This window comes from Camelus dromedarius, chromosome 5 (assembly GCF_036321535.1).
Source record: "Camelus dromedarius isolate mCamDro1 chromosome 5, mCamDro1.pat, whole genome shotgun sequence".
NCBI classification, from domain to species: domain Eukaryota; kingdom Metazoa; phylum Chordata; class Mammalia; order Artiodactyla; family Camelidae; genus Camelus; species Camelus dromedarius.
The window spans coordinates 66,613,948-66,641,457 of record NC_087440.1 but is presented as its reverse complement, the minus strand read 5'-3'; the positions used below and the strand labels follow the sequence as shown (position 1 = coordinate 66,641,457).

General features: G+C 39.1%; 1 protein-coding gene and 1 long non-coding RNA gene across 2 annotated transcripts in view; one reads left to right on the top strand and one right to left on the bottom strand.

Moving 5' to 3' along the window:
- Nucleotides 1-4,448: 4,448 nt before the first annotated feature.
- Nucleotides 4,449-27,510, bottom strand: part of LOC135321323 (uncharacterized) — a 79,037-nt gene continuing 55,975 nt past the window's right edge. The window contains exons 2-3 of the long non-coding RNA XR_010381023.1: nt 7,234-7,303; nt 4,449-6,560 (exon numbers count right to left, since the gene is read on the bottom strand). This is a non-coding gene — a long non-coding RNA (uncharacterized LOC135321323). The remainder of the gene's footprint in view (nt 6,561-7,233; nt 7,304-27,510) is intronic.
- On the top strand, nt 8,501-11,129 carry LOC105086256 (disintegrin and metalloproteinase domain-containing protein 20). The gene has a single exon (XM_031453960.2). It carries the CDS (start codon nt 8,521-8,523, stop codon nt 10,777-10,779), a length of 2,259 nt encoding a protein of 752 aa, XP_031309820.1. The 5' UTR covers nt 8,501-8,520; the 3' UTR covers nt 10,780-11,129.

The window sequence follows — 27,510 nt, the reverse complement described above, 5'->3', positions numbered from 1 at the left end:
CCTTGTTCTTTTTCTTCAGTGTTGCTTTGGCAGTTCTGGGTCTTTTGTGATTTTATGTAAATTTTAGGATTATCTGTTCTATTTCTGTGAAAAATGTCCTGGATAATTTGATAGGGATCGCATTAAATCTGTAGATTGCTTTGGGTAGTATGGCCATTTTTATAGTTCTCTACATGTAAGTCTTTTACCTCCTTGGTCAGGTTTATTCTGAAGTATTTTATTTTACTTTTGATAAGATTTTAAAAGCGATTATGTTTTTACTTTCCTTTTCTGATGTCTCATTGTCAGTGTAAGGAAATGCAACAGGTTTCTGTATGTTAATTGTGTCCTGCTACCTTGCTGGATTTATCAGTTCTAATCGTTTTTTGTGTGGAGTGTTTAGTTTTCTAGATGTAGTACCATGTCATCTACATACAGTGACAGTTGTACCTCTTCCCTTCCAATTGGATTCCTTTTATTATGTTGATACATGTTCCCTCTATACCCACTTAGGTAAGTTTTTATCATGAATGGATGTTGAAGTTTATCAAATGCTTTTTTTCTTCATCTATTGAGATGATCATGTGGTTTTTGTCCTTTCTTTTGCTCATGTGGTGTATCACATTGATTGATTTGCATTTTTCTTTTTCTTTCTTTCTTTCTTTCTTTTTTTTTTTTTTTTTCTGGAAGATTTTCATCTATTTTTTTTAACACCTTTATTGTTCCTGTACAGCAAACTACACATATTTAAGATGTACAATTGGATGAATTTTGATAGATGTATACATTCATGAAACAACCACCACAATCAAAATAGCTAACATTTCCATTACTCCCCAAGAGGTGTAATTTTCAAATTTCCAATTTATCCCTTCCTACCTCCTTTCCCTTCTGGTAACCATAAGTTTGTTCCCTATGGCCGCGAGTCTGTTTCTGTTTTGTAGATAAGTTTATTTGTGTTTTGTTTTTGATTTTGTTTTGTTTTTTTAGATTTGACATATAAGCAATATCATACGGAATTTTTCTTTCTCTTTCTCGTTTACTTCACTTAGAATGACAATCTCCAGGCCTGTGCATGTTACTGCAAATGGCATTATGTTATTTTTTTATGGCTGAGTAGTATTCCATTGTATAAATGTACCACAACTTCTTTATCCAGTCATCTGTTGATGGATATTTAGGTTGTTTCCACGTCTTGGCTATTGTAAATAGTGCTATTGTAAACACTGGGGTGCATGTGTCTTTTTGAATTATATTTTTCCTGGATATATGCCAGGAATGGGATTGCTGGATCATACACTTATTCTATTTTTAATTTTTTAAGGGATTTCCATATTGCCCTCCATTGTGGCTGCACCAAATTACATTCCTACCAACACTGTAGGAGGGTTTCATTTTCTCCACACCCTCTCCAGCAATTATTGTTTGTAGACTTTTGAATGATGGACATTCTGCCTGGTGTGAGGTGATATCTCATTGTAGTTTTGATTTGTATTTCTCTGATAAATAGTGATATTGAACATTTTTTCATGTGCCTATTGGCCATTTGTATGTCTTCACTGGAGAATTGCTTATTTAGGTCTTAGGTCTTCCACCCATTTTTGGATTGGGTTGTTTGTTGTTGTTATTAAGTTGTATGAGCTGTTTATATATTCTGGAAATGAAACCTTTGTCAGGCACATCATTTGCAAATATATTCTCCCATTCTGTAGGTTGTCTTTTTGTTTTGCTTATGGATTCCTTTGCTGTGCAAAATCTTTTAAGTTTAATTAGGTCCCATTGTTTATTTTTACTTTTATTTCTATTGCCTGGGTAGACTGCCCTAGGAGAATATTGCTAAGATTTATGTCTGAGAAAGTTTTGCCTATATTTTCTTCCAAGAGGTTTATAGTGTCTTATCCTATATTTAAATCTTTAAACCATTTTAAGTTTATTTTTGTGTATGGTTTGTGGGAGTGTTCTAAGTTCATTGATTTACATGCTGCTGTCCAGTTTTCGCAACACCGCTTGCTGAAGAGACTGTCTTTATATTGTATATTCTTGCCTTCAAGTTGAATAAGGCTCTGGTGAAGTCTTTTCCTTTGCTGGTTAACCTTTGTTTTGAGGACACTCTGCGTGTATTTCAAAATGGTTACTGTTACTCTTGCCATATATCAAAAAAATCACTTTTCTCTTCTTGGTCAAACACATGGTGAATTTTTTCCTGGTGTTTACTATGAGAATTTGGTAGGTTTCCAGGCAGTCAAACTTACAGCAATGTAGGGGCTCCCTTTAGAGTGGGCCCCCAAGTTTTTAACTCTGATGCTAATCTACACTTAAGCTCCAAAAATTTGTTAAAGTCATCGTTTAAGTGTCACTGGCTCCAGCCACTTCTGTTTCAGGTGAGCTTATTTGTATTCTTTGTGTTAGCCTGTCTCTCAAGTTTGCCCTGTGGCCTCATTTCTCTGATGGACCTAAGGACAGTCAGTGATTTTCAGTCTGTTTAGCTTTTTGCTTTTTGTGAGGGTGGGAAAACAAGCTCTTTACACGTCAGAGTGGAAACTGGAAGGGCAATTTGTGCAATTTGTATTCTTTTTGTTTAGGAACAAACAAAAAGAATCTTTAAAAAAAAATCCCCAAAGCAGCATTTATTTACCCATTGAATTCCAAAACATTTAACTTAGAAGTCTGGCATTTCATAATCACCCATCTTAATTGACTTGGGCCGACGCACTTGGCGCTGTCAGGATACACAAGGACAATAGCCAGAGTTACAAAAAATAAATCCGTGATTCTTAAACAAATCACAACCAAGAAACATAAGTTACAGGTATCAAAACTTTAGATGCATTGCATTGAAAAGAAAGTTTGTGCACGTCATAATTTAAAGAGGCAAAACAAAGCGCGCCTGAAACCTCACATTAAACAGTTTATTATTAAGCTGGTAGACAAAAGCCAGTGGTCTCTTTGTCTCAGCTTAGCTTAACAGTTTTCCATTAGCTGAAGAAAGAGGTAGGAGGGGGTGAATTTGTTTTCACATGCACAAGATGTACTGCTTAATAAGACACTATCAGCTTGTTTAAATGGACCTTCTGAGGACTGATGGATATGGCTACAGATTTCATCAATTTTGGTAAATGCCCTACATACATTTGAAAATAATGTGTATTCTGTGATTTTTGAGTGTAGTGTTTTATATGTATCAATTAGGTCAGTTTGATTAATGTTTAATTTATTCTCTGTCTTTACTTATTTTTGGCTGCTTGTTTTGAGTAAACATCTTCAAATATCCTAGATTTTTCATTTCTTCTTTTTAATGTCTCAACTCGTGCTTCATATATTTTGAAGCTACGCTATTAGGTGCATACGAAACACTGTGGAATAGCCCTTTTTAACCTATTAAATATGCTTCCCATTACCTTGATTTATACCTCTTTATTTCTGTCAGTACCTTGTCATCTTTTAATATGGTTTGTTTTTGTAATGTTCGCATTGTTTACTTCTTATATCTTAGGGTTCACATGGTTTATCTTTTGCTTTTGACCCTTCATAACTAACTTCATAACAGATTTGGTTATGTTGGGTTGTTTAGTAAAGAAATCAAAACTGAAATAGCCAGTATAATTACAATCACCCTTGCCTAGTTTAGGAAAATCAGTGGTAACTCTTGAAGATCAACCCACTTGTAGATGTGAAACAGGTGAGTTAAATATAGGTGTAACTGATACCATTCCTGTATCATCAAAGGTTTAATCATGGCACAAATGTTTGTAATTCCCCAAAACTCAATCAGCTGCTCTTAGATTACTATTGTTGAAACAATTAAAGCTTTATTAGTCAAGCTTGATAAGGATGTATCTCTGATTTATCATTATTCAGTCATTTTTTATTACCTCAAAAACACTTTGAAGAATCCACTGTACTAGAGGTTTTGTGAAAAGATATATTATTTTTAATTTATAGTTTTACTATAGATCCAATTTCTAATAGATAACCATTTAGTTTTCTTATTAACTTTTGTAAATTTTGTTAGTTTGGTTTTTCAAGGGATTTTCCCATATTGCTAAAATTTTCAAATTTATTGACATAAAGTTGTTTTATGCTCTTTTAAAAATGTCTTTATGAATAGATACTATGTTTTCTCAATTTAGTTCTTGATCAATATTGCTAGGTGTTTGTCAGTTCTTTACAAGGAACCAATTTTTGGCTTTGATTACCTTTTTAATATTTGTTTTTTATGTCATTGTTTTATACTCTCTATTTCTTAATTCTGCTGTTAAATATATTAATTAGTTTTTATATTCCTAGCTTTGTGACCTTATATCTTATGTAAAATACTTTGTCTTTCTCCTTTTCTAATGTATACCCCAAAGCCAAAAATTTCCATGTAAGCATTACTTTAACTACATTCTGTAAGTTTAATATATTATATTTTCATTCAGAGCAAAATATTTTCAATTACATATTTTAATCATATCTGGAGCGTGGCTTATTTAGAAGACTGGCTGTTCTTTAACTTTGAAGCAAATGACTATTGTCTAGTTCTTTTTCTTTTATACAATTTTATTTTTTAATTCCACAGGTCAGGAACATACATTATGCAAATTTAATTACCATTTGTTAAGACTTCCCTTATGACCACGGGTATCATCTATTTTGGTAAATATCGTGTGCATTTGAACCTAACGAGTATTCTCCATTTTTGCCTGTAGAGTTTTATATGTGTCAGTGAGGTTAATTTGATTAACTTTGCTTAAATCTTCTACTTCTTCATTTTTTTTTTTTGGATCTGATCTATCCATTGCTGAAAGGAGTGTGTTAATACCTACAAGTAGATTCTGAATTTTTCTCTTTCTCGTTTTTGTTCTGTCAACATTTGCTTTCTGTATCTCAAAGCTATTTGTTAAGTAGGTACAAATTCCTGTTGAGTTTTACCATATTAAACATATCTTTATATGTAAGTACTTCATCTTTTCTATAATTAATATAATTTGTTTCCTTTCTTTTGCCAATATAAATTAGTAAACTATTGTCATTGTTTTAGAGTAGAAGTCCTTTCCTCTCCATTCAGATGTTGAACCTGTTCCTCTGGAGCATGTTGAATTAGATTCTGATTTACACTTAGAGCCGATAAAGGGCAGTAGGAGTATGTCTCGAAGACACTAGTCATACACTAGCAGGATAATTTCCTGAGCTAATTACAATCTCTCCAGCTGGAGGTGGCTAGACTTCTCATATAGGAGAGGTCAAGGCTCCCTCCCTGGTAAGGGAGACTCAGAGATGCTTGGGAGGATTTGGATACTCAGAACCAACCCAGTCCACCTGGAATTCCTGTTTTCAAATGTCAAGGTTTTTCCTTTCTCAATCAAATTTCCTACTTCAGTTTTCAACTTATGCTGTGATTCTGTAACTCCACAGTTAAATTTTGATTTCCTTTGAAATTGGCCCTGTGGCTAAAATAAATGAGAGATTGTTTTAGGTCCACCGTTATCAGCGATCTGAGCTGAGAATTTAGAACCTTGAGCCTCATTGTCTCATTGTGCAAAATCTACATTAGAATGCAGTATGGCAATTCCACCTCTCAGTCCTTGAGATGCTTACAGGCATCATCACAGCCCTCCCTTGGTCCCCCACACACTTGGTTCAATAGAGCACTTCACAGTCAACATTAAGTGGTAATTAAATTAATTGTGATACTACTACATGCTTATTCCCCATTCAGCAGGAGTTCAGCAGTGTGTTAAGGCCATGGGCATGTCCAGGTCAATCTGAGAGTCCCATTCTGTCTGTCCCTCTTGACAGCATCTTGGTACCAGGTCCTGTATCTGTCAAGATCTAATCCAGAAAAGAGAAACCCACCAAGAATAATTAATATAGGGAATTCTTGAAATGGTATTAGAGGACTGAAAAGGTAAAAGGGGAACAACGGAGGTACACAGAAGTATGAGTTGCCAGAAGGAGTTCCACCCCTAAGATTGGGGGAACAAAGGGGAGAGGTTGGGGTTGTCATAACCTAGAAGCTCTCATAATGAGCCTCATAGATCTGGACCTGGACTGTAGAAGATAGGGCATTACCAGTCTAGGTGATGCTGGTAATTTAGGAACTGAAAAAAGGGGTAGTGTGGAGTTGATAGCTGTACCTCTTGTAAGGTAATGCTGAGCTTGTGCTGGTTCCTTAGGGACTTGGAAGAAGGTCCTCCAAAACTCGGACTCAGATCTCTGAGAGGTGCTACCTGCATGGGGCTTGTGTCAAGGAACTTTGTGGTATAACCTGGAACATCTGAGGAAGAGGCAGTGGCTAACTGGTGTGGGTTGCCCAGGGTACTATGGGAGGCTCTGTCCGTCTGGTTCTGAGACTTCTGATGAGGGAGCATTGTCCACTGGGTACCTTTGATAGGGCTTGATGGAGCTGGGTCTGGGAATGTAGTACCCAACTCCTGCCACAAGAGCAAGGTGCAGGAGGGTCACTGCAAGTAGCTGCAGGCAAACAGGTAGAGTTCCTTGTCGTCTCCTTTTGTCATTTATTCTCTCTTGTGCCCTTCTTGACAAACTCTTCAGGAAGCCAGCTAGAAATGGGGCAATGTATGGATTCTCATCTCCAGCTGCATAGACAAAGTACATTTTAGTTTTGGGGTTCGGAAAAGAGTTCGTAATCAGCATAAGAGGTGTCATCAGAATGCTGCTGTAGCTTCCGTGACGACAGGTACTGTCAGGTGACAGTGATCTGTGCAAAGCTCTCTGGTATTTCTTGTTCTTTCATTTTATTGTGGCTCACTAAATTGCTTTCATGACCCTGTATGGTTTGTGACCTAAGTTTGAGAAACCCTAAATTAGCTGTGACTAAGAGTGAATGGAGACACGGTAAAGTAGAGATTTTGAGGAGTTTGAAATAGCTGCTGGAAATTGAAGAAACAGTTAATTACTGACACAGGAAGATTCTCAGGCTGCTTGAAGTGCTGGTAATGTTAGAAAGGAAGGGCTTTGGAGTGACTCTGGTTTACAAAATCAGTGGTAATGTGGTGTTCCTTCAGGACTTGTCTTTGGAGTAATGCAATAGTGACAAAGACTGGTATGCCTCAAACATTCTCTACCTTGAGCTTTTGTATTATTACCATGTCATATTTCTGATGAAGCTTAATATATTTTCCTCTTTATGATACTTTAATAATCCTCTTCAAACTCACACATTTCCATCTTAATATCCCCAAATCTGTAGGAGATACTAAGAATATCACGAAGAGACCTGGAAAGGAAATCTGGTCATTAGGCTTTTACCTGTGTCAGAGATGCTTTCCCTAAGAGGTTTCGTCTAGTATTCCTGGCTTCTGGTAGTCATCCGTTAGTTCTGGAAAAATATGCAAATGTATACAGGTGTTTTTGACATCATAATGCTGAGGATATTTCTCATGCTCTATACTGCTGATCCCATTTGTGTCCCTATTTAGAATACTGAGGCCACCAGTACATTTTCAAGTGTGTCTCCAAATTTATTTTAACTTTTGTTTTCAGATATTAAGCATTTATTGATACTGAAAGTCAGCAAATGAGCAGAATTAGCTTTTACCTGAGCTAAAATGTATGTTTTCAACAGGAATGAAGTAAGTCCATTTGAATTGTGATCTTTGAACATTTTAATGAAATGACTCTTGTTTTAAATTCCTCAATCTAGCTTTCTCACCAGCCATGTAAAATATAAAATTGAATCTATATTTACACAGCCAAAACAAGTCTTTTATGATTGAGGACATGATGCAGCTGGGCTGACTGGAGAGATGCTTCTGTAAGTCGGCTGTTGCCTTGTCCCCAAAATAGCAGCCTCATTCTCTATTACTCCATCAGAATGGCTGCCTTCCTTTGAATGCCCAGGGGTTTTCTGCAGATAAGAATGCATTATAAAATAAAAATCTGTCTTGATTGGAGGGGCTCTCCCAAAACTAATGAGTCCCTTAAGTGAGGTTTACTTTGACTGCTAACTTCAAATAGGATGGGGACTAGATATCTATGGAAGAAAAGGGGAGATGGAGCAAAATGTCTGAATAAAGGGACAAAAAATGGTGAGTTTTTTTTGTTTTGTTTTGTTTTTGTGGTGTTCACAAGCTTGCTGAAGATAGCAGGGTACCAGGAAATTTTTGGGTGGAGGAGAAATTGAGAGTCAGATGTCAATCTTTTTTAATATGGAAAATGTCATGTCAGCTTTCATGTTTAGAGAAGAGTATGTAACGAATCCTCATCAAGTAGAGTAATTACCCACTTATGATCAATTTCCTTCATCTTTTTCCCTGGAAACCTGCTCTTCCCTCACTCCTTGCCCTTACATATATATGAGACAGTCTTAGGCATTTTATTGATTCAAGCTTTGTTCCAGTTGAGATCACCTTCTTTTCTCTCTCTCCCATCCTCCCTACCCCAACCACCCCATTCTAGCTTTTTTTTTTTTTTTTTTTCTATTTTCACTTTCAGCACTGCAGCTCTGATGGTCCAACTCTTCCAGGACACAGATCCATAAAGTTCAGCCCTGCATCCTGAACAGCTCAGAGGGAGGAGCCGGACCAGTAGTGCCTGATGCCCTGTCCTCTTCTGCCCTGGGCAGATGGCTCCATAATGGCAGTGGGTGAGGCCCTGATGCACATCAGAGTCACCCTTCTGCTGCTCTGGCTTGGGGTGTCTCTGTCCATTTCTGGCCACTCTTGGGCCAAGCCTTCCCAGCACTTCTACCAAGAATTGGTGATCCCCTTGAAGGCGCCTGGCAGGGACAGAAATGCAAAGGCTCCAGGCTGGCTCTCCTACAGCATGCGGTTTGGGGGCCAAAGACATATTGTCCACATGAGGGTCAAGAAGTTCTTGGTTTCCAGACACCTCCCAGTGTTCACCTACACAGACCAGCGTGCCCTCCGCCAGGATCAGCCTTATGTTTCTGATGACTGCTACTATCATGGCTATGTGGAAGGGGTTCCTGAGTCCCTGGTTGCTCTCAGTACCTGTTCTGGAGGTTTTCGGGGAATACTACAGATAAATGATCTTGCTTATGAAATTGAGCCAGTTAGGTTTTCTGCTACATTTGAACACCTGGTGTATAAGATAGACAGTGATGATACACAATTCCCACCTATGAGATGTGGGTTAACAGAAGACGAAATAGCACGCCAACTGGAGTCACAAAAGTTGCATAATTTCACTCTGATGCAAAGTTCTTACTTGGGCTGGTGGACCCACTTGCGGTTTCTTGAGTTCGTAGTGGTCGTGGACAATCTTCGATTCGTTCACTCACAAAGTAATGAGTCAGTGGTACAGCGTGAAATAGTCGATGCTGTCAATATAATAGATACCTTGTATGACACTCTTGACATTGATGTAACTTTAACTGGGATTGAAATCTGGACTGAAGGAAACCTAATTGCCATCGATGACATAGATACGATGCTTGAGGATTTTGCTCTTTGGAAGTTTTATGGCCTTGATGACCGACTGCCACATGATGCTGCCCATCTTCTCATAAAAAAATCATTTGGTGTAAAACTTGGAGTTGCCTACGTTGGCGGAATATGTCAGCGTCCTTTTAATAGTGGAGTTGATGTTTTTGAAGATGAGAGTCTGTATAGTTTTGCACTGGTTGTGACCCATGAACTTGGCCATAATTTAGGTATGCAGCATGATGATCAGTGGTGTGTGTGTGGACTTCAGGGGTGCATAATGTTTCCTACCAGACAGGTGACAAACAAATTCAGCAACTGCAGTTATGCCCAGTATTTGGACAATGTTATCAGTAATGGATTATGTCTTTACTCTCCTCCATATCCAGGGAATATCTTTAGGCTGCAGTATTGTGGGAACCTTGTGGTCGAAGAAGGAGAGGAGTGTGACTGTGGAACCACAGAGCAGTGCACAAATGATCCCTGCTGTCTATTGAACTGCACTCTGAAGCCTGGGGCCACTTGTGCTTTTGGGCTTTGTTGCAAAGACTGCAAGTTCATGCCATCAGGGGAACTCTGTAGACGTCAGGTCAGTGAATGTGACCTTCCAGAGTGGTGCAGTGGGACATCTCATCAGTGCCCAGAAGATGTATATAGGCAGGATGGGATTCCCTGTAGTGATGACAGTGCCTACTGCTATCAGAAGAGATGTAATAACCGTGATGAACAGTGCAAGAAGATTTTTGGCAAAGATGCAAAGAGTGCATCTCAGAGTTGCTACAAAGAAGTCAACACCCAAGGAAATCGATTTGGTCACTGTGGTATCAAAAACACAGTATATGTAAAATGTAAGGTCCCTGATATCCTATGTGGGAGAGTTCAGTGTGAAAATGTGGGAGTAATTCCTAATCTGGTAGAACATTCCACAGTGCATCAGTTTCACTTGAATAACACCACTTGCTGGGGCACCGATTATCATTTAGGGATGTCCATACCTGATATCGGTCGAGTGAAAGATGGCACAGTGTGTGGTCCAGAAAAGATATGCATCCACAACAAGTGTGTCAGTATGGTTCGTACGTCACAAGCCTGTCAGCCTGAGACCTGCCACATGAAGGGGATCTGCGATAATAAACAGCAGTGCCACTGCAACCCTGGATGGGCACCTCCCGACTGCAAGCACCAAAGCAATGCAAGTAGTAATGACAGCAACCTGCCTTCTAATCCCCAAGCAGAAGAAGCAGAAGGGAAGAGGGGGAGCCAGTCATTATTGTGGCTTATTTCTTTGATTTCTTTATTTTTATCTTGCTTCTTTGTGCTTTATAAGAAACTTAAAAAGGAAAAGGAGGAGGAGAAGATGGAAGAAAAAGAAATGGAAGAAGAAGAGATGGAGGAGGAAGAAGATGACTAAGGCTCCTGCTTCATTAAAAAAAAAAGTCTGTAGTTTTTCTTTTAATAGAGAAGCATTAGGGCAAGTCTGGCTGTTTAACAAGAAAAAATTTAAGGATTCCTCATGTCAGGATCATAAGCATTAATATTACACTGAAGGATTCCTAGCATGTTCTTACTTACTCTTCAGTGTTTTAAGCTATATTAAAAGTTCATTTTTTTGCCTGGAAATCATCTCTTTGTGTTTCCTGAGCAAAGTCACATTTTTAAGCTAACATCTATTCGTTGTAAACCTCCTCCCACCTTTGTACTCTTAAAATGTAATACCCAGGGTATGCTGCTACATACCTCACTTCTGTTTTGCTAGCTCTTTTCCAGGTTGCTGTGCCAAAAGGGAGAGCAGTAGTAGCCTGGAATGCTGAATGAAGGGGGAAGGGAATTTACTTTCTTGTGTGCTAAAAGTTACTCTGTCATTTTGCCAGGGACCCTCACTCTGGTAGCCGTGTTTGGTTTTAGATTCCAGTTTTGTTGACTGTTAGAACCGTCCTCGTTCTTCATTAGAATTACCAGCACCAGTTGGCCACTGACACTTTCAGAGAGCTGAACTGCAGCTCTGGGGTTAGCAGGGTGGTCCTTCTCTGAATCAACAGCAGCAGCTGGTCACTTGACCTCCTCAGAGCTCTTGTCCCTTCTCCTTTAATCATCAGTCCTTGAAAGAACCCAGCTTCTTTCCTTTGTTCTCTTGGCCCTACGGCTGCTAGGTGCTTTCAGTAGTTACTTTGTTGTGATAGTTCAAGTTCTCCAGCAGCAGACACTGAATTAGAGTTTAGAGAGAAAGGGTGAGGAAGTCAGTTGTGCAGGTGAGAAACAGTACTACATCATAGCCTTGGCCAACCTGGGAGCAAGCTCTGGGATGAATATTGCCTGACAGACTAGTCTTGAATTGGGCCAAAAAGGTCTGGTCTTCATATCCTTCCCCTGCTCATTCACTGGATGTGGAGTGCCCTGGGAAGGGTGAGAGCTTGGTCATGCACCTCCCTGCAACTGAGGCTGACCCCAGAGAGCTAACATCTGGGGGCTCTCTGCTGATCAGAATCCCAGCAGCTGGTCAGCAAGACTTTCCTGGAAGGGAGGATGAAGGTGGCTCATGTGGAAATTCCTCCAGTCTGATTTTTGCATTGCTCTAATCAGCTTTTCCTGGTAAGTTCTGGAAGCTGCTCCTCCAGGATTCTGGCAGGCATCTCTGCCTGTAGGGAACCACAGAAGAGGGGCATTAGTGGGGTGAAGCACAGACCCTACTACTGTATTTGGTACTGGGGCTGAAATTGATACTTATTGTCTCTCTCCTCCACTATCCATTCTAGTTTCCCTCTTCTCTAGATGGCATTCTGATGACTTTGGTTGGATGTTAACCTGAATGTTACCCAGGCCCTTATCTTTAAAGCACCTGTTCCCATGCCTTGCTCAGGCTGGGATTGTGGAATCTATCCATTTATAGTCACAATAGAGCTAGGGAATACAAAGACGTACCTAAGGAGATCACCTGGGTTTCACACATATGTCCTGTGCCCCCATCATATAACAGTAGCCCTACCTCCTCTCAATGACTGGGCTCAGTTATGCCTATCAAGACTTTAACACCTCTGCTTGCTACTACAGGGACACAAGGAACCCAAAACACCCAGGTGGCACCTTATACTTCCACTGGGACTCTACTTTTGTCCTCTGGTGAAAATATGACCCATTTGGCAACCCTGCGGAGCCCAGAGTTGTAGGGGACAGGAAGCATAAAACACCCCAGTGAATCAAAGGGAGTGATGGTAAGTGGTGCCACTCCTACTGCCAGCCCCTGGTTCCCAGACCCACATAAAGATCTCCGGTTTAGTGTGTACAGTCCATCCTGGAATGGTACCTGTATTAGTGTTCCCCAGAGAAACAACCAATAGGATATGGGGATTTATATATTCACCCTTTCCCCAGAAGAGGAAGTAAAGCCCTTGAAAGATGTTTATTCTTCTTGATGTCCTGCTTGGATTGGGCTAGTGTAGTTTTCCATTGACCTTAATCACAGGGTATGGTAACACTAAGAGATACCCTAAGGTATTTCCTGTATTCCAGACATACTCTTCCTTGTCTCTACCAGTTTCCTCCTTGGTAATCAGGATCAGTCACCACAGCCATCACCGTAGCTCCATTCATTGCCTATTGATTCAGAGGTGTGAGGAACACAGATTGGCCAGGTGGCTGTCCAATTAATGGAATCATTGTTGTGTCTCCTAGTGGAAGCATTCCTCCCTCTAGGAGTAAGTCCTCTAGGCCACCAAAGCATAAAGTCACAGGAACAGGAAGCAAACATTTTGCTAGTGGGAAATGCAGGTTAATAATGAGTGGTGTCACTTCCATTTCCACCTCTTGATTTCTGGATTCATGAATCCTGGGCATGGGAGAAACAGCACCATATATTGGACACTGATTCAGAGCATATACAGCCTTCTGGAGAACCTTGCCTCCACTCTGAAAGGTATTGGCACCTAGCTGGCACTGTAACAGAGTCTTCAAAAGGCCATTCCACCATTCTGTCAAGACAGCTGCTTCAGGGTGGTGGGAAACATGGTAAGACCAGTGAATTCTATGAGCATGGACCCATTGCTGTATTTCTTTTTCTGTGAAGTGATCAGAAACAATGCTGTGTGGAAAACCACGATGGTTGTTAAGGTATTTTTTAAGTCCATGGATAGTATCTTTGGCAGAAGTACTGGGTGCAGGAAAGGCAAATTTTATCCAGACTGTCTATTCCAGTAAGAATAAAATGCTTCCCCTTCTATACTGGAAGCAGTCCAGTGTAATGAACCACCTTCTGACATGCACCTACTGGCTGGCTGATCAGCTGGCTGATCATCCTAGGAAATGTTGCCATATTGAGAGCTCAGCGTTGGTCTATGCCAGTTCAGATCGGGCAGTTAGTAGTGGCTGTTGCCTGGCCATCCTTGGTGAGTGGAAGTCCATGTTGCTGAGCCCATGTATAGCTGCCAACCATTATGGTCACTTTGTTTATGAGCCCATTGGGTAATGATGGGTGGCTGGGAAAAGAGGCTGGCTGGTATCCATAGAATGGGTCATCCTATCCACTTGGTTATTAAAATCTTCTGTTGAGGTGACCCTTTTGTGAACACCCACAAGGGGCACAAATATCTTCATTTTTTTTTGCCCATACAGAGAGATCTATCCACATACCTCTTTCCCATATTTCTTCATCACCAATTTTCAAATCATGTTCCAGCCATGTCCCTGACCATGCAGCCAAACCATTGGCCACAGCCCATTAACTGGTATATAATCACAGATCTGGCCATTTCTCCGTGCAAGCAATGTGCACAACTAGGTGCACTACCCGAAATTCTGTCCATTGGGAGAACTTCCCTTCATCGCTGGCCTTCGGGGACGTCCCAGAGAAGGGCCATAGTGTTGTAGCTGTCCACATTCAGGTGGTGCACGCGTATCACAGAGAACCGTCTGTGAATCAGGCCTGGGTCTTCTCTTCCCCTGTCAGCTGATCACAGGGAACTCTCCATGAGGCTGTACGTGCAGGCCCTTCAAGGCCCTTCAAGGCCCTGCTCGGGCCTGACCTTGTGTGTATCCCTTCGATTTGATGATGCAGTGTTGCTGTGCAGGCCCACTTTATAGCATGGTGGGTCAGATGATACCCACGGTGATGGGCAGCTCAGGTTGTGTGCTAACTTGGTGGCCCATCATCAGGCATTCAGTATCTGGTATGGTCCAGTAACAGGCCAAGAGCTGCTTCTCAACAGGAGAGCAGTTATTCAAAGCCTCTGATGGCAGAGGCTTGCTCCAAAATCTTAAAGGCCTGCACTGTGACTCCCCTATAGGGGCCTGACAAAGCAGCATCCCTACCAGCCACTGATACCTCAGGCCCCATTGGATCTGAATGGATTGAATCATATGGCCCAAGGAGCAGAGCAGCGTACATAGCAGCCTAAACCTGTGGCAGAGCTTTCTCTTCTTCTGGGTCCCACTCAAAACTAGCAGTTTTTCAGGTCAGGCAAACGTACTGGAGTAACACACCCAAATGAGGAATATGTTGCCCCCCAAAGCCAAACAGGCCCACTAGGTATTGTGCCTCTTTCTTGGTTGTAGGAGAGCCAGACAGAACTTACTCTTTATCTTAGAAGGGATATCTTGTCATGCTCCACACCACAGGACCCCTAAAAATTCCACTGATGTAGAAGTAAGTTTTAATCAGACTTATTTCCCACCCTCTGACATGCAAATGTCTTACCAAAGAGCCTGGAGTAGTTACTTCTTCTTACTCACTAGGTCTAATCAGCAATAATGCCATCAATACAATGGGCCAGTATGATACCTTTTGGAAGGAAAAGGTGACTGAGATTCTTGCACACTGAATTATGACATAGAACTGGAGGGTTGATATGCCTCTGAGGGAGAACAGTGTGTGTATTGCTGGCCTTGCCAGTTGAGAGCAAACTGCTTCCAGTGGGCATAATGGACAGGTATGGAGAAAAGGCATTTGCCACGTCAATAGCTGCATACAAGGTACCAGGGGATGTGTTAATTTGCTCAGGCAATGAAACCGCATCTGCTACGGCAGCTGCAATTGGAATCACCACCTGGTTAAGCATACAATAAAATAATCCACTGTCATTCTCCAAGATCCATCTGTCTTCTGCATGGGTCAGACTGAGTTGAATGAGGATGTGGTATGAATCACTACTGCATCCTTCAAGTCCTGGATGGTGGCACTGATCTCTGGGATCCCTCCAGGGATGTGGTATTACTTTTGGTTTACTATTTTCCTGAGTAGAGACAGTACTAATGGCTTCCACTTGGCCTTTTCTACCATAGTAGCCCTCACTACACAAATAGGGAACCAATGTAAGGATTTTTCCAGCTGCTAAATATGTCTATTCCAATTATGCATTCTGCAACTGGGGAAATAACCACAGGGTGGATTCAGAGAGCCAGTGGACCTACTGTGAGATGAGCCTGAGCTAAAATTCCACCGATCACCTGACCTCCATAAGTGTCTACTCTGACTGGAGGGCAACAGTGATGTTTTGGGTCTTCTGGAATCAGAGTCAGTTCAGAGGCAGTGTCTGGCAGTCTCTGAAAAGTATGATTATTTCCTTTTCCCCAGTGTACAGTTACCCTGGTAAAAGGCCACAGGCCCCTCTCAGGAAGGCTGGGAGAAAAGTTAACTGTATAAATTTTCATTAGTGTAGTAGAGTCCTTCCTCAGGAGGACCTGTCCTCTCATTCATTCATGTAAACTGGCTCAACTCTGGGAATTGATTAAGTGGCTGTGACTGTTTTTGTGATTTGTGTTAGACTTTTGTGCACTTGACTCAGAGGCTTTCTGCATATGTAGATAAAGAATTTCTATTTCATTTCTAGGAACATCATGAGTAACTAGCAAACACCATAGGTTTGCATGAGCCAGACTATTCTAATGGCTGCTTTGGCTCTGCTGTTCATTACAGTAACCATGCCTACCTTGTCTTTGGTGGTTGAGTGCTGCCACTTGGGCCCTGCCACCCTAAGATCCATATATTCCCATTGCATCTAGGTTTCCCAGTTGAACAGCTGTGGTTCCCACTCTAAGATCTGTCCTCCAGAGAAGGGCCATCATGGAACCCTTCAGAGATGTTGGACTCCCCTCACAAATTTATTTCTCAAAATATTAGTGAAAGGTATGTCCTCTGGACCCTCCTAGTGTAGGTAAGTGGGCCCTAAATGACAAGTTCACTCTAACATTTCAATCTCCCTAAGCTTCTGGGTCCCTTCCTCTACATTAAACCAAGGGAGGTTGGGCATTTCCAGTTGGCCTTCTTTTGGTCATGTTTCAGTTAAATAACCAACAAATTGTTAGAGCCCTTTCTAACTCCCTGAGCTACAACATTAAATGCAGGATCTTAGCTTAGTGAGCCCATATCAATAAATTCGGCCTGACCTAACTTTACGTCCCTTCACCATTATGTCCTACACCCTTAGAATCCACTCCCACACATGTTCTCTGGATGTCTGCTTGTATAAATTTGAAAACTCAAATAGTTCTTTTGGAATATAGTGCACCTCCTCATGGGTCACACTTTAGGGGTCTGTTGGCCCTTGACTCTTCAGGTCTGGAAGTGGAGAGGGGTGGTGGAGTGGGCCCTGAGGAGAACCAGCATTGTCTTGCATGGCAGCTATCTCAGGAGAGGGCATTACTGTTTTCTTAGGCAATGCAAGGTTAATTCCTCAGATGGAGATAGAAAAGCTGCTGTCACTGTGAGTGGGGAGGCTGTTGCTTCTGGGAGTGGGGAGGCCAATTCCACTGGGAGTGGGGGAGCTCTTCCCCTGGTCAAGAAGACTCATTAGAGAAGGCTGAATGTCTTCAGTTTCATCAGGGTTTTCCTATACATCCCTATCCCAATTTATAGGATCTTGTTCTTTCCTAATCAGTCCCTTCACTCTAACAGTAGACACCCTGTGAGGCTAGGAGTTCAATTTCTGTTGTAATTTAGCTAGTGGCAAAATGAGGTTCTGTATTTGATTTTCACCAATTTCAGCCCTGTGGCTCCAAGAGCTAAGGCTCTCAGGGCATGCATAGGAGCTCTTAGGTCATTTATGGAGCACTTGAGCTGGGAATTGGGATCCCTTGGTTCTTTCACCACTTTGTCCAGCAACATTAGGCAACCAATCAACGTCATTTATCCTTTAGTTTTCAAAAAATGTCCAAAAGTATCATATAAAGAGTCACTTTTCTCTCTGCTTCATATAGTAGTTCATTAGGAGTTTCCAATGCTGATACATTGCATATCTTTAATCGACAGCTCATCATGGACTATCAGTGCTCTCTTTACTACTAGAAAGAGCCATTAGAGTCTTTAATCAGATTAGAGAGCCAATTTTAGAAACCCCAGAACCAAGTCAGAAAACTCATCCTTTAAATTTAGTTCCTCTAAAACCACTCCTGGTATTAAAATCTGTGTTAGTCCAGATTCTTCAGAGAACTATAACTGATAGAGTATGTGCTCGTGTGATTATAGAGGCTGAGAATTTCTGGTCTGCCATCTGCAAGATGGAGAACCAGGAGAGCTGGTGGTGTAATTCTTTCTGAGTCTGGAGACCTAAGAATCAGAGGAGTTGATAGTGTAAGACCCAGTTCAAATTCAAAGCCTCGAGAACCAGGGGCACTGATATCCAAGGGCAGAGAAAATGATGTCTCAGCTCAAGCAGTGAAAGCAAATTTGCCCTTCCTCTGCCTTTTTGTACAATTTAGGCCCTCAGTGATTTGATGATGCACACATGCACTGGTGAGGGTAACCTTTTTTAGTCAGTCTACTGATTCAAATGCTAATCTCTTCCAGAAACACCCTCACAGACATACCCAGAAATCATGTTTTAGCAGCTATCTGGGCATCCATTAGCCCAGTCAAACTGATACACAAAATTAATCATTACAAGGGATGGAGTGTTAAAGAAGTTGCAGCCCTCTTTAATCTATCAAATGTATCACACTCTCTTAGCGAGATTATGGTGAATATAAATTCGTATACAATGCAGGTGGTAATGAGAACTGGTAGAACCTCAATGGAGTGGAATTTGCTGATGTTCAGTGAAAATACGTATGTACTTAACCTTGAACCCAGCAATCTTTCTGGAACTCTATACTAAAGATATACTTCTTAACTTTAAATTACTTTGGTATAAGCTTATTTGTGGCATATATCAGCAAAAGATTGGGAGCCACACCAATGCCTACCCATAGAGGACTACTTGAATAAAATATAGTACTTCCTCACAATGGATACTTGGCAACATTTAAAATGGATAGGCAAGATTTACTTACAGTGATATGACATGATCTCCAGGACTAGTTCTTAAGGGACACAAACTTATCTACATGAGCTTTCCTGGAGGCTGACATCTTGATTGGATCATTAGCTCCAAGAACTAGCCCCACCCAACAGCCTGTACAGAAGCCTCAGGCTAAACAACATCAGGAGACTTTCTAAGCCACAAACAACTCTAGACATGGCCCTACTCACCAGAGGTCCAGGACCAAACTTCACCCAGCAGTGGGCAGGCACTGGCTCCTCCTGCCAGGAAACCTGCATAAGCCTCTAGTCTAGCCTCATCCACTAGGGGCAGATACCAGAAATAAGAAAACAGCAATCCCAAAGGCTGTGGAAGGAATCCACAAACAGGCCAGATTGTACACTGGGACCTGCTGCACCCTGGCCTTTGGGTGACAAGAGAGGAATGTACTGCTGGGACGCATAGGATGTCTCCCACAGAGGGCCACCTCTCCAAGATCAAGAAACATAACTAACCTACCTAAAAATACAAATAGAAAGATAGACAATATAAGGCAGCAGAGGAATATCTCCCAGGCCAAGGCACAAGATAAAATTCCAGAAGAAGAAATAAGGGATGAGGAGATAGGCAATTTATCTGAGAAAGAGTTTAAAGTAATGATGGCCAAGATGTTCAGAGAACTCAAGAGGAATATAGATGCACAGAGTGAAGTTTTTAGCAAAGTTTGAAAATATAAAGAATACCCAAACAGAGTTGAAGAATAAAATCACAGAAATGAATAACACACTAGAAAGAACGAAGAAAAGACTAAATGAGGCAGAAGAACTGATCAATAAGCTAGAAGACAGATTAGTAGAAATCACTACTGCAGAACAGAAAAAAGAAAAAAGAATGAAAAGAAATGAGGATAGTTTAAAAGAACTCTGGGACAACATGAAGTGCACTAATATTTGCATTATAGGGGTCCCAGAAAGAAAAGAGAGAGAGAAAGGACCTGAGAAAACTTTTGGAGAGATAGTAACCGAAAACTTCCCCAACTTGGGAAGGGAAACAGTCACCCAAGTCCAGGAAGCTCAGAGAGTTCCACACAGAATCAACCCACAGAGGAACACACCAAGGCACATAGTAATCAAATTGACAACAATTAAGGATAAGGAGAAAATATTAAAACTAGCAGGAGAAAAGCAATGAATAACATACAAGGGAAGTCCCATAAGGTTATCAGCTGATTTTTCAGCAGAAACTCTACAGGCGAGAAGGGAGTGGCATGATATATTTAAAGTGATGCAAGGGGGAAACTTACAACCAAGAATACTCTATCCAGCAAGGCTGTCATTCAGATTTGGTGGAGAAATCAAAAGCTTCACAGATAAACAAAAGATAAAAGATTTCAGGACCACCAAACCAGCTTTACAACAAATGTTAAAGGAACTTCTCTAGTCATCAAACTATAAGAAAAGAGAACAGATAGAAGAAAGAGAGGGAAAAAGAGAGAGAGAGAGACCTACAAAAGATTGTTTTGGCTATTCGGGATCTTTTTATTTTTCCTTATAAATTTTGGGATTGTTTGTTCTTGTTCTGTGAGGAATGTCGCAAGTATTTTGATGGGGGTTGCGTTGGATCTATGGATTGCTTTGGGTAGTGTGGTCATTTTGATAGTGTTGATTCTTCCAGTCCAAGAGCAGAAGATATCTTTCCATTTCTTTATGTCATTTTAGTTTTCAGAGTATGGGTAACCTCCTTGGTTAAGTTTATTTCTAGATATTTTGTTGTTTTTAATGTAACGGAAATGTCTCTGCCGGTTATAAAATTCTGGTTTTTGAAGTTAAAAAAAAAAAGTGAATGAAGGGCAGCAAATGGCAAAATAGCCTTCTTTTCTATGGGTCAGTTGTTTCATTACATACATACTGCATCTCCATTATCTATTCAACTATTGATGTGCACTTAGGATGCTTTCATATCTTGGCAATTATAAATAATGTTGCTGTTAATAGCAGGGTATATGTATCTCATCTTTTCGAGTTAATTCTTATTTTGTGCTTGGCTCTATTCCTTTGATAATTATGTGAGTTTAAAAAGCTAAAGCTCTAAACATTCTTAGAAACAATGAACAGTACATATGTGTAAATTTAAAAATATATGTGCAGTAAAACAAAAAGATCTATCAAGTCATGAAAGACATGGAAGAAACTTTAAAGACATATTACTAAATGAAAGAAGCCAGTCTGAAAAGGCTATTATAAACTGTACGATTCCAACCAAATGACATTCTGGAAAAGGCACAGCTACAGAAACAATAAGATCATGGTTTCCAGGGGTTTAGGGAGAGGGAGGGAGGGAGGGAGGAATTAATAGATGGAGCACAGGGGATTTTTAGGGCAATGAAATTATTCTGTATGATACTATAGTGCTGGCTACATGTCATTATGCATTTGTGAAAACCCACAGAATGTATATCATCAAGAGTGAACCCTAAAAAAAAAAGTGAACCCTAATGTAAACTATGGACTTTTGGTTGATAATGTGCCCATGTTGGTTCATCGATTGTAACACATATGCCACATGGATGCGGGATGTTGAGGGTAGGGGAGTATATATGTGTGAGTGGGGAGGGCTATGTGCGAACTCTGTATTTTCTGCTTAATTCTGTTGTAAGCCTGAAACTGCTCTAAAAGAATAAAGTATATTTTTTAAAAAAAAGCTTCACATATAAACAAAAGCTAAAAGAATTCAGCACCACCAAATCAGCTTTACAACAAATGCTAAGGGAACATCTCTAGGTGGAAAAGAAAAGGCCACAACCTGAAACAAGAAAACTATGAAATGCAAAAGCTCACGGTTAAAGGCAAACATACAGGACAGAAATAGACTCACAGACAGAGAATACAGACTTGTGGTTACCAGGGGGGTGGAGGGTGGGAAGGGATAGACTGGGATTTCAAAATTGTAGAATAGATAAACAAGATTACACTGTATAGCACAGGGAAATATACACAAAATGTTATGATAACTCACAGAGAAAAAAAATGTGACAATGAGTGTGTATATGTCCATGAATGACTGAACAATTGTGCTGAACCCTCGAATTTGACACAACATTGTAAAATGATTATAAATCAATAAAAAATGTTAAAAAAAATTAAGGCAAACATATAATAAAGGTAGGGAATCATTCACACACAAACTAGGAGGAAAGTTAAAAAACAAAAGTAATAAAATCTGTATCCACAATAAGCAGTTTGGGGAGACACAAAACAATGAAATGTGAAATATGATATCAATAACAGTAATCATGAGGGGATGAGAGTACAAATGCAGGGTATTTAAAATGCATTTGAAAGTAAGAGATCAGCAACTTAAAGCAAACACACACACACACACACACACACACACACACACACAGACACACACACACACACACACTGCTATACCAAAACCTCATGGTAATTGTAAACCAAAAATCTATAATAGATATACACACTAAAAGAAAAAAGAATCAAAATATAACACTAAAGACAGCACCAAATCACAAGAAAAGACAACAAAAAAGGGGGGGGGGGAAGGATCTACAAAAACAAATTCAAAATAATTAACAAAATGGCAAAAAGAACATACATAACAATTACCTTAAATGTAAACTGACTAAATGCTCCAACCAAAAGATACAGACTGGATGAATGGATATAAAATCAAGATCCGTATATTTTCTTTCTACAAGAGGCTCATTCACCTCAGGTCTACAGATACAGATACAGAAAGTGATGGGATGGGAAAAAGGTATTCTAAGCAAATGGAAATCAAAAGAAAGCTGGAGTATCAACACTTATATTAGACAAAATGGAGTTTAAAATAAAGACTGTTACAAGAGACAAAGATGAATTACATAATGATCAAGGGATCAATCAAAGAAGATGTAACAATTGTAAATATATATGCACTCAACATAGGAGCACCTCAATATATAAGGAAAATGTTAACATACATAAAGGGAGAAACTGACAGTAACACAATTATAGTGGGGGATTTTAACACCCCACTTGCATTAGTGGACAGATCATCCAGACAGAAAATCAGTAAGGAAACACAGGCCTTAAATGATGCATTAGACCATTGGGCTTATTTGATATTTATAGAGCATTCCATCTGAAAGCAGAATACACATTCTTTACAAGTGCACCTGGAACATTCTCCAGGATAGACCACATTCTGGGTGACAGAATAAGTGTTGGTAAATTTAATGAAATTGAAATCATATCAAGCATATTTTCAGACCACAATGCTATGAGATTAGACATTAACTATGAGAAAAGAACTGTAAAAAAAAAATGCAAACATGTGGAAGCTAAATAATATGCTACTAAACAACCAATGGATCATGGAAGAAATCAAAGCAGAAATTTTAAAATACCTAGAGATAAATCAAATGGCACAAGGTTATGGGTTTGATCCCCAGTACATCAGTTAAATAAAAAATAACAATAAATAAATAAATAAATAAACCTAATTACTCCCCCCCAAAACCAAACAAACAAAAAACCAAAATGAAACATGCAATCCAAAGCCTATGGGACACAGCAAAAGCAGTTCTAAGAGGAAAGTATAGGAATACAAGCTTAACGCTGGAAACAAGAAAAATCTCAAACAACCTAAACTTACACCTAAAATAACTGTAGAAAGAAGAAACAAAACCCAAAGTTAGTATAAGAAAAGAAATCATACAGATGAGAGCAGAAATAAATGCAACAGACTAAAAAAGAGAGAAGATCAATGACACTAAAAGCTGGTTCTTTGAAAAGATAAACAAAATTAAACCTTTAGCCAGATTCATCAAGATAAAAGAAAAAGGGAGAGGGCCCAAATCAATAAAATCAGAAATGAAAAGGAGAAGTTACAAATGACAACACAGAAATACAAAACAAAAAAAAATTGTAAGAGGCTACTAAGAGCATCTGTACACCAATAAAATGGACAACCTAAAGAAGTGGACAAATTCTTAGAAAGGCACAATCTCCCAAGAAATGAATCAGGAAGAAAGAGAAAATATGAACAGACCAATTACCATTACCGAGATTGAAGCAGTAACTAAAAAATTCTCAACAAACAAAAGTCCAGGATTAGATAGCTTAACAGGTAAATTCTATCAACATTTAAAGAAGAGTTAACATCTATTCTTCTGTAACTATTCCAAAAAATTGCAGAGGAAGGAACCCTTCTGAACTAATTCTATGAGGCCACCATCATCCTGATACCAAACCAGACAAAGATATCGCAAAAAAAAAAAAAAAAAAGAAAGAAAATTACAGGCCAATATCACTGATAAACATAGAGGCAAAATTCCTCAACAAAATATTAGCAAATCAACTCCAACAATACATTAATAGGATCATACACCATGATCAAGTGGCATTCAGCCCAGGGATACAAGGATTTTTCAAAATCTGCAAATCAATCAGTGTGATATACCACATTAACAAATTGAAGAATAAAAACATATGATCATCTCAATAGATGCAGGAAAAGCTTTTGATAAAATTCAACATCTATTTATGATGAAAACTCTCCAGAAAGTGGGCATAGATGGAACACACCTCAACATAATAAAGGCCATACATGACAAACTCACAGCAAACATCATACTCAATGGTGAAAAGCTGAAAGCATTTCCACTAAGATCAGGAACAAGACAAGGAAGCCCACTCTCGCCACTTTTATTCAACATAACTTTGGAAGTCCTAGCCACATCAATCAGAGAAGAAAAGAAATAAAAGGAATCCAAATTGGAAAAGAAGAAGTAAAACTGTCACTGTTTGCAGATGACATGATAATATACACAAAAAATCCTAAAGAAGCTACCAGAAAATTACTAGAGCTCATCAATAAATTTGGTAAAGGTGCAGGAAACAAAGTTAATATACTGAAATCTGTTGCTTTTCTATAGACTAGAAATGAAACATCAGGAAAAGAAATCAAGGAAACGATCCCATTTACCATTGTATCAAAAAGAATAAAATAAGTAGGAATAAACCTATCTATGGAGGCAAAAGACCTATACTCTGAAAAGAATATAGTGTCTACTGATGAAAAAAATTGAAGATGACACATGTGGAAAGATACACCATGTTCTTTGATTGGAAGAATCAATATTGTTACAATGGCTATACTACCAAAGGCAATATACAGATTCAGTGCAATCCTTACCAAATTACCAATGGAATTTTTCACAGAACTGACACGAAAAATTCAAAACATTTTATGGAAACACAAAGACCCCAAATAGCCAAAACAATCTTGAGAAAGAAAAACAGAGCTGGAGGAATCAGGCTCCCTGACTTCAGACTATACTAAAAAGGTACAGTAATCAAAATGGTACTGACACATAAACAGACATATCATCATTGGAACAGGATAGAAAGCCCAGAAATAAACCCACACACTTATGGTCAATTAATCTATGACAAAGGAGGCAAGAGTATACAAAGGAAAAAGACAGTCTCTTCACTAAGTGGTGCTGGGAAAACTGGACAGCTATATGTGAAAGAATGAAATTAGAATATTCTCTAACACCATATACAAAAATAAACTCAAAATAGATTAAAAACCTAAATGTAATACATATACTCTAAAACTCTTAGAGGAAAACATAGACAGAACATACTTTGACATAAATCACAGCAGTATTTTTTTGGATCTGTATCCTACGGTAACAGAAATAACAACAAAAATTAGCAAATGGGACCTAATCCAACTTAAAAGCCTTTGCACAGCAAAGGAAACCATAAATTAAACAAAAAGACAACCAATAGAATGAAAGAAAATATTTGCAAACAATGCAACCAACAAGTTAATTTCCAAAATATACAAACAGCTCATACAGCTCAATATAAAAAAAGCAAACAACCCATTCAAAAAATGTGCAGAGGATCTAAACAGGCTATACTACAAAGAAGACATATAGATGGGCAATAGGCATATGAAAAGGTGCTCCATATCACTAATTATTAGAGAAATACAAATTAAAACTACAATGAGGTGTCACCTCACACAGGTCAGAATGGCCATTATCAAAAAGTCTACAAATAATAAATGTAGGAGAGGGTGTAGAGAATTGGGAACCCTCGTACACTGTCGGTGTGAATGTAAATTGGTACAGCCACTATGGAAAACAGAATTGAAGTTCCTTAAAAAACTGAAAATAGAGTTACCATATGATGCAGCAATCCCATTCCTGGGCATATATCTGGAGAAAACTCTAATTTGAAAAGATACATACACCCCAATGTTCATAGCAGCACTATTTACAATAGCCAAGACATAGAAGCAACCTAAATGCCCATCAACAGATGAATGGATAAAGAAGATGTGCAATATATACACACTGGAATATTACTCTGCCATAAAAAGGAATGAAATAATGTCATTGGCAGCAACATGGATGGACCTAGAGATCATGCTGAGTGAAGTAAATCAGACAGAGAAGGACAGATATCATATGATATCACTTATATGTGGAATCCAAAAAAAATGACACAAATGAACTTATTAACAAAACAGCAACAGTCTCAAAAACATAGAAAACAAACTTAAGACTACCAAAGGGAAAGAGGTGGAGGAGGGTTGAATTAGGAGTTTGGGATTAATATATATAAGACAGATAAGCAACAAGGGCACAGGGAACTATATTCAATATATTATAATAACCTATAATGGAACTATATTCAATATCTGGTAATAACCTATAATGGAAAAGAATCTGAAAAGGAATGTATATATACACACACACATATATACACACACATACATATAGGAATATATATATACACACAATATATATGTGTATATATGTACAAAGGAATATATATATATACACACAATATATATATACATGTATATATATGTGTGTGTGTGTGTATATATATATATATGAATCACTTTGCTGTACACCTAAAACATTGTCAATCAACTATACTTCAATTAAAAAACACATGAATCATTCTCTGATTTACGTTCTAAAATTAATCACACTGTCTTCTTGGTCCATGCTTCCTTATTTCTAAGGTTCCACTAGACACCCTTTTCTTTCTGTCTCTAGGTGATGCATTGTTACCATCTATTCTTAGAGTGCATCAAAGGGATGACCACAGAACGACAGGAGCACACAAGTAGAACACCTAGCATTTTACAAGGAAACGCTTTCCCAAAGATGTGATGTTTAATCTCTTTTGAGAGAAAAAAAGGAGTTTTCCAAGGCAAGAGGGTTAGGGAGGTGGTAAACAGAATTTTGGGAATGGGAATTGATATGCAGAGGCATGATGCAGCCAAGTATATTTAAAACAGAAAATAGCTAGAGGATGCAAAGTATGCAAAGCATAGTGGAAAACTACAGCAAAAAGATTGTTTGATTCAGTTGACAAAGAGTGGCATTTAGAAGTTATCTGGACCATACACCGAGGGCATATGATTAGACATGTTTTCAAGAGACAAGACTTTCTGAAATACTGAGAATAGACTGAGGAGATGGTAAATTGGGGACAAAAAGCTGGCAATGGACATGTATAAAAGTAGCATTACAAATACATATTCTATTGATTTTTTTTTCAATTTTTTAAAACAATGGAGGTACTGAGGACTGAACCCAAGACCTCATGTATGCTAAGCATTCACTCTACCACTGAGCTATACCTCACCCCCCTAAATACACATTTTAAATATTCAAAGTTCAATTTTGAACAAGAGCTGAAGTTGTTTTTAAAAGGAGGACTGAAGTATTCTTTTTACATTTCCTAATTAATTTCATGCAATTAATAATCCATTCAAATATTTATTGTATATCAGGCAGGTATTGGGACACAACAGTGAGCAAAATAGTTAAAACAACCCTGCCCTTGTGAAGATTATATTCTGGTGTTAAAGAAAATACT

Bases quoted from the DNA above. Each gene is read 5' to 3' on its own strand.
- LOC105086256 (XM_031453960.2), top strand. From the start codon at position 8,521: ATGCCCTGTCCTCTTCTGCCCTGGGCAGATGGCTCCATAATGGCAGTG.